A 12,528-nucleotide genomic window follows, 5' to 3' on the forward strand; every position below is an offset into this window, starting at 1 on the left:
CCGGGCGGAGGGCCCCCCCCCCCCCGCCCAGTGCACAAATTTTTGTGCGCCGGGCCTCTAGTTTTCTATAAAAGAATAGTCAAGCTTACAAAACAACACATGACTAAAAACAGAGGCAAGTAACATTAGAAACAGACCCATAGGAAATCCTGATATTGGAGTTACCAGGCTTTAAAATAATTGTGATTACCTGGCTGGTGTGGTTCAGTGGATTGAGCCTCATCCCAGGCACCAAGAGGTTACCATTTTGATTTTTGGTCAGGGCTCACGCCCAGGTTTCAGCTTGATCCCCAGTAGGGGCCGTGCAGGAGGCTACCAATCATGTTTCTCTCTCATCGTTGTTTCTAGCTCTCCCTCTCCATTCCTTTCTCTCTAAAAAATCAATGAAAACATTTTTTAAAGTAAAATAATCGTGATCAGCATGTTCAAGCAATTCATTGACAAGATGGATGACCTTAGCAAAGAATTAGAAATTTAAAAGTGGAAATTCTAGATAGAATTAGTGAACCATAAGAGGGATCAGAAGTAAACAGATAGACAAAGGTTTAGAAAATACAGAAGAAGAAAAAACTAAGAGAAATATGGAATAATGCGAGGAGGTTCAGTGCATTTCTAATTGGAGTCCCAGAAGAAATGGAAGTGAGATATTAAAGTTTCTGAAAAGAGATGAAAGATATCAAGTCACAGAATCAAGAAGCACTTTGATCCCCAGGGGAAGATGAATACAGAAAGCCATAAATAAACATATGCTGAGACCTAAAGATAAAATGACAAATTTTAAAGTAAGCAGAAGTAGGAGAATTTCCAGGTACTGTTAATTGGACATGAAATATGCTTGCTGAAGAAACTGAAGACTGAGAAAGGCTATTTGTTTTTGCTTACAATAAAGGTGTGTTTGTATACTGACATCTTTTATATCAGATACAATGATAGGCATATAAAAAAGTTCAAATGGGTCCATTGAGGCACGGATGGCCCATGTTAGTAATTTCGTATACTTTTAGAACTTGTGTGTTAATTTTCTGACCATGGTAAACATTGGTGTGGTATCTAAAATGAAGAAGTGTCACTTTGCATCACTGCTTCCAGTCACCGTGCCATGATGCAACCGTTTACTATTATGGCCTCACAGGTAGATTGTAGGAGCTTTGTGGCCTAGGATCTAAATCAGGCCTTTGGCTGCTCTCATCTGTCTTCACTTATCCTTGTCCCTCTGGTACTTTTCTCTCTCCCTCTAAGCATTATTTTCATCAATATTCTTTTCCAAAGAGTCCCCGCCAACCCACTCCCTGCTATTTTTCTAGGCCCTTTTCTTCTAAAATCAACTTTATAGTGGTCTACATACCTTGGTACCTAAATATTATTGACAGAAGGTTTGGGTTTATATATACACCACAGGCTAAACTGATAAAGACAAAGCTACCCAATTGATTCCAGTGTAGAGTGGGGGAAGTCTGGAAACAATGAGATGTAGTGTGTTAATATGCACATTTCACTGATGCCACCAGTAAAATGTTCTGGCCTAACTAGGATAGAACATAGTAAGGACTAATATTCAGGGAGGCAAGAGCCACTGATTTAAGACCTTCCATGTATTAAAGAGAACCATCAACAAAAATATTTGTCTCTGAAATAATTTTCCTTATTTAAATTGTATTGTGAACAATTTACCTAAGATGTTGGATTTAAAGTTCCCTATGACACACAACTTTTTAGGCAGAGTGTGCAATTTTAAACATTGCTCATCCTTTTTGCCTTTTTAAATTTTTACATATTGGCTAACCCTGGGCCAATTATTAAACCTGTGTAATCATCTGTTGAGATTGGAAAGAACCTTGAGCTTATTTTTTTAATCTTTTCTGGACTGAGTTATGTTTCAAAGTATCAGCACGAAAGAAAACCATAGATGGCAAACAACTAAAACTCCTAAGTACGCTTGGCCTTAAACAACAAAAGTGTGGTTTTATTTTGATTGTTTTGCAGACTTTTTACTTTTGTAAAATCTAGAATAGCCAGCTTTATCAAGATCCACCTATTTTTCATTATTTCAAGTCTTTTATGACAGTTCTTTGAATGCCTTATGTCTCCTTCAATTCTAGGTGAAGAAATACTGCCATATTTTGCAATGATTGAATTCTTTAACTCTGGGCAGTTTACATTTAAAGTAACTGAATTAAAATAATACTGAATATAAACTGTAATTGGAAAATAAAATTTAGTCCAGTGGGTGTGGCTCAGTGGTTGAGCGTCGACCTATGAACCAGGAGGTCATGGCTCGATTTCCGGTCATAGCACATGCCCAGGTTGCTGTTGCCATCCCAATGTCGGGTGTGCAGGAGGCAGCCGATCAATGATTCTCTTTCATCATTGATGTTTCTCTCTCTCTCCCTTTCCCTTCCTCTCTGAAATCAATAAAAATATATTAAATTTAAAAAGACTTTAAAAATATATTTTAAAAAAGAAAATTTAAACTTTAAAAATGCAAAATAAAATAACTGCATTAGATTTTGACTTTGAAGTCTCCAATCTTTAGTGTTTCTTCACGTTCTGTTTACTACTATGAAGTCATCCTGGCTATACCTATGTCATAGAGGTTTAATTCTGGATTCAGACTCTGGGTTCAAATGGTGACTTTTCCACTCACTACCATTCTGTGCCTGTTTCCTCGGGAGCTAAACTAGAGAAATTAAAAGTGTTTATAATAGGTTTGAAGTAAAGATAAGTGCCTTAGTACATGTAGGGTATGTAAAACAGTGTGGCTGACTAGATGGCCACTCATCTGAATTGTCTGATAGCCTTTCTAATCCAGGAATGCCAGGTGAAAAGATTGATTTATACATGACAGGTGTCTTAGGGGAAATGCAGAGCCTACCTGGGGCCACACACTTGTCTCAGTCATTGGCATTTATACACCTAACACTGAAATAGATTTCAGCCCCCCCACATTCTGGCATTTACATAGATGTATTTTAATTCATCCCTTCCCCCACTCCATTTGAAACTTTGGCCTCACCTGATTTCTGAAAAATGTAATCAGGGACAGTCATCAGTATAATCTCTTCTTTGCAAATGACCTTTTACCCAGCTTAATTAATAGCTTACCTTTTGGCAAGTGGTAACACATAGCAAATAAATCTGGTTTACTATTGTGTCTCTTGTGGGGGAAACTCAATAACCCTTTGTGTAGCTGTCAGCAATCCTTGCTTAGGGTGTGTTCCATAACCTGGAGCCTCCCATATTCATCTCACTTCCTGTCAGGCCACTTGCTCCTCATAACAAACCATGTCAGAGGAGATGTATTATTTGCCTTTGCTTCTAGTCAACAAAATAATGTAGATTATCTCTAGTGCATTTTTTTCCCTTAGGTACTTTTCCTTTCTATTGTTATGGCTAACCCAAAATAACACAAATTTCTAAATATTCTCAAAATAACTTTTTCCTTCGTGCTGTTACTACATCACTAAACTAACCCTGGTCCATGGGCACTGAGGCAACTGCATTTCTCTTCACTCTTAAAACTCTTAAAACTTTGTTTTTCAGCACAAACCAAATTTATCAGATATACTGGAAGTGGCTTTATTTGATATAAATGAAAGTTTCAGATCATCCAAGTTTTTTTTTTATTACTTTGATGGTCTGAACCATTTAAATCCAATTTACTTGGTCTAAAGCAGTGGTTCTCAACCTTCCTAATGCTGCGACCCTTTAATACAGTTCCTCATGTGGTGACCTCCAATTTCATTGTTACAAATTGAACATAATTAAAGCATAGTGATTAATCACAAAAACAATATGTAATTATATGTGTTTTCCGATGGTCTTAGGCGACCCCTGTGAAAGGGTCGTTCAACCCCCAAAGGGGTCGCGACCCACAGGTTGAGAACTGCTGGTCTAAAGGGAAATGGCCTCTAGAAGCAGTGTGTATAATATTCCAGACCCCCTAGCGTCTATTTTTCTTATTTACAAAAAAAATCACTTTGGAACTTGGCTATTTCCTGTTCCCTCTGAACATGCTGTTTCTTTTTGTGGCGATGGCCTTCACCTTCTGCCACTGTAGCAGGGAAGTGCTTTCTTGGGGACCTGCCTTCCCAAAGGGGCCCCTTCATCCCTTCCTGTGGATGGCCCCCACACAGATCATGACACTTCCTGAGCATCCCTTCCTAACATCCCCTTTGGGTGTGCTCGCTCACTATACCACACAGCCTTTCCCTTCCAGTGGTTGGGTGAGCAGCCAGTAACCAACTGAGCCACTTTTCCAACTAGGTAGCAGATATGTGGCCAGGTAAGGAAGAGTCATCCTGAGCATAATATGGGTCTACACCTGGTCTTGTTCCGATGGAAATGCCATTGAACCAGAGACTCTGACTGGACTGCTTTTGTTCACCTTCTACCCCATGTCTCTTCTTTTTCTGCACTCACATGTGTAGAAAAACGTTCATTCTGATGAACTTGCCCAAGTGAATGAGCTACCATTCCTTAAGTGGTCAACAAGAGAACACAGACTTTGAATCTGGCCATCTCTAGCATGAATTGCCATTATTTCTCCTAATGCTCCAGCCGCTCCAGTTTCTCCTGGCCCTTCAGATCCAGTTGCCGTTGTTCCCTCTGGCTCTTCAGTTCCAGCTGCTGGCCCTTCCTCAGGTATTGGTGCACTGGCTGTTGCTCACTTCCCAGCCTTCCAACTCAGGCATACTGGGGGAAATTGACCACTGCCGCTGGACCTGGATCTGGCACTTCTTCTGATCATTCTCAGAAATTACCTCCACAAGGGGCTTAGACTTCCAGCTTGGGGTCTTCTCTTTGGCTTTGGGTCCTTTACTCTGCAAATCTAATTCTGCCATCTTAGCTTCTTTAATGAGTTCTAATTTTTGTGTGTTCTTAATTTAATTAATTTTGAGCATTTGTGAATTGCTTGGTAGTATACCAGCCACTGACATTTTCTTTTCTCTTTGGCAGTCTTACTAATTCATTGTATGTATTCTAATTGTCTTAAGCTCGTGGGCCATAAAAAAAAACACACAAAGGAAATATTAGGCCAGCCCTCTGTGATCATGGAATAATGGAACGAGAGGGATTTTAGAGAGCATCTAGTTCAACTGCCTTATTTTATATTTAGGAAATCCAGGTCACATAGCTTCTTGGTGGCAAAGCCAGAAGACATAGAACTTTGATCTCCTGATTTCACACCCAGTGTTTTGACTCTTTTGGGGGGCGGGGGGGCAAGGAGTACATTCTGCGGATACCACTGTGGATACTTCAAGCTTTCAAATGAAGAGTAAAGTGCCCAGTTACTTAAGTGTTCCTTGTCAAGGAGCACCAGAGTCACAGAGCCACTGGGACTCGGGGAATTGCCTGATCATCATTACCTGTCTTAGTTTTGTTTTTTAATAAATGACTGAAACAAATCCAGTATGCTAAAGAACATGCCCTAGAGAAGAGGTTCTCAAGTTCTAGTATAATACTGAAGAACATGGGATGTGGTTTTTTAAAAGTATATTTTTATTGATTTCAGAGAGGGAGAGAGAGATAGAAAAATCAATGATGAGAGAATCATTGATCGGCTGCCTCCTGCATGCCTCCTACTGGGGACTGAGCCTGAAACCGGGCTTGTGCCCAGATCGGGAATTGAACCATAACCTCCTGGTTCATAGGTCGATGCTCAACCACTGAACTATACTGGCCGGGCGAACCTGGGATGTTTATAACAAAAGTAGAAACACTCAGGCCTTCCTTGCCTAGACCTGCAACCAGAATCCTGCAAGGTGGGGCCTCATATGTGTGATTTCCAAGTTTTCCAGGTGGTTCTGGTGTGCTTTCTGAGTAAGAACAACTGCTGTGGAGTCTAGCAGTGTTTCTTAAAAGAAGTGTATTTCTGTGCCCCCTTCCCAGACCTATTATCCTAGAATTTCTGGGTATTGGGGTCATCTTTAAGCTCCCTAGTGATTGTTATATCCATTAAAATATAGAAGAATGCTGATCTAGAAGTCTTTGAATCATTCAACAAAAGGCCCAGAGCAATGGCTTTCATTTCTCTTGTTCATTTCCCTTGGCAAGAAATATATTTTGCATCATGATTCAGCAAACCCACAGAACTAAAACAAAAGTTTCACAAGTCAATACTTATCCTACCAAGTTCAGTGAGCTCTGATATTTTCAACTCTAATCCATCCTATTTCATTATTTAAAGTAGGTCATCCAAACTCATTAAATTGCTTTTAAACCCCTAACCCACTGTAGTTTAAAAAACTGAGGGTCAAGGTATTAATTCTAACTCACAGATTTAATACTTTTCCCTCAAATTGCTCTACTTTTCCCAATTACTCCTGTTGAGCCATTAATACCTGCTTGCCCCATGAGGAAAATCCACTTTTGTCACAGTCATACAATACTTCCACTGTGTAAAAAGTGGACTGCCCTTGTTCCCTGGACATGGGACATCTTGCCAACTCCATGCTGCTGCTGCTAATGGCTGTATTAATCACAGTGCAAGTAATAGAAAACTCAGCCACACTAAAAGAAAAAAAATTAAGTAATTATTTTGCTCATGGAACCAGCAATCCAAGGGTAGCTTAGTTCAGGTGCTGATTTATTCCAGACTCAGTCACCTGGATCCCCACAAGTCTCTTCCTGGGATGGCTCCAGATGTGGCCGATTACATTCTCTCTTCATGTGGGCAGCCGGCCCCAGCCACACACTGCCAATCTGAGCTCAGAAGAGGGACTCCTGCATACTGAGCACAAATCTCAGTTGGGCTGACTAGACCACATGCTCTCTCCTGAACCAACCACTGGGGTCAGGACAGGATACTGGAGCTGGAGGTGGGGTAGAATCTCAGGCAAACCACATGGCTGAGGACGAGAGAAGGGTGATTGCCTAAAGAGAATTGGAGATACTTCTCCCAGGAGCAAGATGAATGGACGCTGGGCAGCAAATGCAGATGTCATCTGTAGGCCGTGCATGTCCATGGTTTCCTCTTTGCCTCCCGTTTCCTTGGTTGTGATGAGCCTTTTCCTGATGTGTTTCACACCTGTGGAAACCAGTAGAGTGTCCTGAAGTTCCTGGTTTAAATCTCATGTACAGTAGCCACTGTCAAAATCTAGCACAGACAGCACTCAAGGGAAATGACAGTTTAAGTCGTTAGAAATAATTGATTAAAATTCAGTACCTGAATTTCCCTGGTTTTTAAATGAAGAGAAGGAAGGAGTATAGTCACAGGTGACCCAAACTAGACAATAACTGTCAGAATTTGAAGGTGTAGTGGACCAGCCTGTATAATCTTCCCTTGTGTCCTTTAAATAGACTATGGGAGTAATCTGAGCACCATCAGTACCTAAAAATACCTAGTGACCACGAACACATTAAAAGTTAATAAAAGTTAAGTACAAAACTTAAATCCCGCAAATCTCAGCTGATCCTATTGGTTACCTTTCACAATTGCTGTATGTACGTACCATTTAATGCTTTCTCTTTCTCGAGCCTTTTGTCATGAAGCAGAACAGAAATGCTTTCTAATAGGGGATCAGAAAGTGAACAATAGTTATTTAGCTAAAAATAATGTTCTGTTAAAATGGAGATTTTTTTTTTTTTTACAATCCAGCATGGACAAAGAATGGTGAAATAATTATCTTAATGATTCCAGGTTCTTGTCTACTTTGAAAGAATTTAATGTAAATAAGAATTTCATACATAAGAGAACGAATCTTATTTTTCCCTCGATAATAGTATCAGGTTCTCTACTTTGTAACAAATTGTTCCGAAGTTTTCAAACATATGTGCTTTATACACAGTATGGTGATCCTGGGCCGTGCATTCTGCCTTGGCAGCTAGCCTGCTTAGCATTTAGATGTTCTCTGCACTCTGTATACTTAGAAAATCCATATCCAAAACATTTTTGGTTTTTTATTCTATAAAATGGATACAAAATAAGCAAAGAGCACCCTAAGGTTTGTATTTTTCTCCTAACTGGGTTTGTGATTTTGCATAATTAAATTCTCCCTCTTAAATTTATCCTCTAACAATATGCCCATTCATTTCTAATTTTCTAATTTCTGTCTTTTGAAAGCTATAGCATTTTAATTGCTCATGGAAACTAATCAGCCTCCTATCCTTGACAGTGATTAAGAACTGATTTGTTTTTAATGAAGTTTTTCATGTATATTAATTTTTTTATCTTTAGTGTGGCTTGATCTAAGAACCCAGTCTACCGTTGATAATCTTAGTAAAAGAATTCCAGGAAATAACTTTCTCAAGGTAAGAGATCTCTTCAAAAGTATACTATAAGAATGCTCATTTAAAAATGAGAGATTTCACCAGAAGGACTATTTGGGCCTTACATCTGACTGCACCATAGTTATTTGACACAATTTATAGAGTATTGCTCTGCAGATAAATGAGGACAAATCAAGTCATTTCTGTCTTCCTTGCCCTGTGATTGATTGGAGCAATAATATTCCAAGATTGGTTGGCTGGAGGGGATTATAAAGCACCCCTGTGGTTTAAGCCATATTACCCAGGGGGTGCTTCCTGTCATTGAACCCTGCCTTTCAAATCCATCCCTCTTGTTTTCTACTATCCATCAAAGAAAGTTCTGGGTGCTTTTGAGTGTTTAGGCATCTGGATTCAGAGAGAGAAAGCAGAAGACCATTTTATTGACCTCTTTTTTAATTGATTTTCTATGTGAGAAAGAAACATTGATGGCCTCCTGTACATGCCCCAACCGGTAATCAAACCCGGCACCTTTTGGTGTACTGGACAAAGCTCCAACCAACTGAACCACACTGGCCAGGGCCATTTTATTGACCTTTTTTTTAAGCTAAATATTTTTTAATTGATTTTTAGAGAGAGAGGAAGGGAGAGGAATAGAGCAATAGAAACATCGATAGGCTGCCTCCTGTACACCCCTTATTGGGGATTAAGCCCAAAACCCAGGCATGTGCCCTGGCAGGGAATCAAACCGGTGACCTCTTGGTTCATGGGTCGTATCTCAATCACTGAGCCACACCACCTGGGCTATTGACCTCTTTATTGAACACTTCCACTCTCTTCATATGAATATGGCTAACAAAAAATTGCCTAGTTTCCAGTCCTTATGTTGATCTCTCTTCAGGTAAATGAAGGGAGAGAGAATTTTTGAAACAGGCAATTTGTTAGCAAGGTCAAGATCAAATTCCCCTAGTATTCAAAAGGAAGTTCTGTTTTTTATTTATCCCCTTTATATTTTTCCTTATGACAACTTCTTGTGGTTCTTGGTTTTGAAACTGATGTTCAAATCCTATTAATTACAGGATGCATGGAACAGACTGACAGCTCTCAGGGGGTTGGGGGGACCGGATTAAAGAAGATGAAGGGATTAGAGAAAGAACGTATGCATAGCCCATAGACACAGATCACAGTGTGGTGATGGCCAGAGGGAAAGGCGGGTGAGGGAAAGATGGGTGGAGGTGGGCAAAGAGTGGGGGAATGGGGATATCTGTAATAGTGTCAACAATAAAAATAAAAGTTTTTAAAAATCCTATTAATTACAGCAGTTTAACAAACCATTCTCTGCCCCCACCCACCCAAATAACTTCTGGCTACTCCTGAATATACCCTTACCATTTTCTATTTTGTTCTCTTTCTCACCCTGTCCAATCTTCACCCTTATATCCAGCTACATTTTGCTCCCAGGGATGCATGTTTTTCTCTCTAATGCTATTTTAGGCAATTTTTACACTTTCTACCTATGTCATGAAAATGAGATAATGCATAGTACCTGCACACCCCTTATTGGTTTCAGTTTTGTGGGAGAATAATCCCATAAATTATTTCCTTTCATAATGTTTGATCATTTATCTATTTTTTTCTAAGGAAGCTAGAAGCCCTAAGTTAAGATTCTTAACTTACAGGTTGCATTAAAGTATTAAATCCTTTGATTTGAATTTCCTTACCAAACATATCCATAGGAGATAAGAAGGAAAAAATATCACTTTTTGTAGTTGGGTGATAAATGAGGAGACCTGGATGGGGAGGGAAAAGATAGTTGGCATTATTTTGATGTGTGTATTTTCTTAATCACTAATAAAAATTTTGATATTTAATATGCAAACAAAAATAAGAGTTGGACGTGATCCATTCTCAAGATTAAGCCATATGTGTTTTATTATTACACTTTAACCTTTATTGGAGTCACCCTCCCTTTGTTTAATTTATTCACTAATCTAGGCAACTACTTCCTTACATAGAGCAGCTCTGTTTTGCTTTAATCTGTGTGTCTTTGAGCTCTACTTTATTCTCCACTAATTTTATACTCTATTATTTGAATATGAATGTGTGTAAATATATATTTATAATATACAAATATACACATAAACATAATGTGAAGTCCTGTGTTTTAGAACAAATTTTTCTGGTTTTGGTCATTAGTTTATAATTTGATATACAATACCCTATGATATACAGTACCCTATGATTACCGATAGTTTAAAGATCACTTTCAAGGAATATAAAATAAAAAGCAGAGCTTTGGACTAGGTTAATATTAAGTCATCACAAAAGTCTAGATTACAGGGTGTCGTATTATTTCATTTTCTCTTTACCTTGCTACGTGGATGCTCTTTGAACTGCAAACGTATCACTCTGATCTTTGTTCATGAGTATGCTTTCCTGTGCCATAATACCATGCATGGAGTTGCCTATTTAGGGCAACTGAATATTTTGTGATTTGTGGGGGGTTTGGGTTTGGTGTTTTGTTTTATTTTATTTTAAACTGTTATGAATTTAATTTGCAATTCTTTTTAGTCCAAGACAGGCCTTCCACTTAGCACTTACTTCAGTGCTGTGAAAGTTCGTTGGCTTCTCGACAATGTGAAAGAAGTTCAAAGGGCTGTTGAAGAAGATAGAGCTCTTTTTGGGACTATTGATTCATGGCTCATTTGGGTATGTTTAAGTAGATGCATGTATGGAAAAAATTTTAAAGGCATTTTTTTTAGACTGCCTTGACTACTATCTGTTTTCTACTAAGAGTTCAAACTTTTCTGTTGGCTGCATTATTCAGAAAAGTCACTGAAGAAATAGCAGAACATTTCAGCCTTCATTCAAGAGGCATTTTTGCCTACTTCATCTTTCCCCCCCCTCTCTTGCATTATATCAGTAAAAATGGAGGATGATTACCCAAACACCTCATCTGTTATCTTTAGAATAAGTAATTTAGGTAATTAGTAATCAGTAATTTAGGTAGCCTGTTTCTCTTGTCTATCATAAAGTTTTCCACTAGGCACTTCTTAGAAGAAATAATTATTTAACATAATAAAACGCCTAGGCTACTTTTATCATTTGCTTTCAACGTTACACAGCTGTCTGTCTTTTATTTAATTAAGTGGTAATATGAAAAATCATAGTGGAAATTTCTGATATATAATCTTTTTGCCTAAGCTGAACATGGATAAATAGAAGCTAACATTTCAAACATTTCCCAGATATATCTTTAAAGTACATGATCTCTCTCTCTCTCGTTCTCTCTCATTTTTATTACTATAAGTATTTTCAAATATACCATAAAATAGAAGGAATAGTATAACAAACCTCTACAACAGTGAGCCAGCTATGGCCAGTCTTGTTTCAACTATATTCACATATTCTTTCCCCGACAGGTAATTGTAACATAATTGTAAAGCAAATCCCAGACATACAATTTTATTTGTAAATACTTCAGTATTCCCTAGCCAGTTTGCTCACTGTATAGAACATTGGCCTGGGGACTGAAGGGTCCCAGGTTCGATTTCAGTCAAGGGCACATACCTTGGTTGCAAGCTCCTCCCCAGTCCAGGCCCTGGTCAGGGCTTCTGCAGGAGGCAACCCATCAATGTGATTCTCTCACATCAATGTTTCTCTCCGTCTTTCCCCTCTCTCTTCCACTCTCCCTAAAAATCAATGGAAAAATATCCCCGGGTGAGGATTAACACACAAAAAATAAATAAATAAAAATTCAGTATTTTTTTTAATCCTCCTGAAGATATTTTTCCTCCATTGACTTTAGACAGACTGGAAGGGAGGGGGAGAGACAGAGAGAGAGAAAAACATCCCCCACACGCCCCCCAATTGGGGCCAGGGATCGAACCTGCAACCAAGCTACGTTCCCTTGGCTGGAATTGAACCCCGGACCCTTGAGTCCGAGGGCCGATGCTCCAACTACTGAGCCAAACCAGCTAGAGCCACTTCAGTATTTTTCAACATTCAAGGAGCTTCAAGGGAATATTGTCCTTATTCATACTAGCCAGATCCTCACAGCTGGTCTTGAAAACCACTACACTGTTCGAAAGATCACTTTACACACACACACACACACACCCTGTGTTAGGATATGCTTTGTGCTCATGGCCAGCAGTTTTCACATGTGTCAGTCACAGTTGAAATAGTTCTGACAGTTTGACAATGGCCTGGAAACAGAGTAAGGCACAATTTGGGAACTGGGAACTGCAGGGCACTTAAGGAAGCATATCCCCCACCGTGATGTCTTTCTCCACTTTTATTCTTTTCTTTCTCTTTTTATTT

The 12,528-nt window shown here is 39.0% G+C and overlaps 1 protein-coding gene across 9 annotated transcripts in view; it reads left to right on the plus strand.

The window, feature by feature from the left end:
• Positions 1-12,528, plus strand: part of GK (glycerol kinase) — a 70,809-nt gene that overhangs the window by 23,758 nt on the left and 34,523 nt on the right. For 6 of the 9 annotated variants that reach the window (XM_014531977.1, XM_014531982.1, XM_005884499.2 and 3 more), the window contains exons 5-7: positions 4,558-4,641; positions 8,177-8,250; positions 10,777-10,914. In XM_014531977.1, the coding sequence (XP_014387463.1) occupies positions 4,558-4,641; positions 8,177-8,250; positions 10,777-10,914 (296 nt within the window). The remainder of the gene's footprint in view (positions 1-4,557; positions 4,642-8,176; positions 8,251-10,776; positions 10,915-12,528) is intronic. The other 3 variants (XM_014531981.1, XM_005884500.2, XM_014531983.1) reach the window with 1 other exon arrangement.

This window comes from Myotis brandtii, unplaced genomic scaffold (genome assembly GCF_000412655.1).
Source record: "Myotis brandtii unplaced genomic scaffold, ASM41265v1 scaffold834, whole genome shotgun sequence".
Classification (NCBI taxonomy): Eukaryota; Metazoa; Chordata; class Mammalia; order Chiroptera; family Vespertilionidae; genus Myotis; species Myotis brandtii.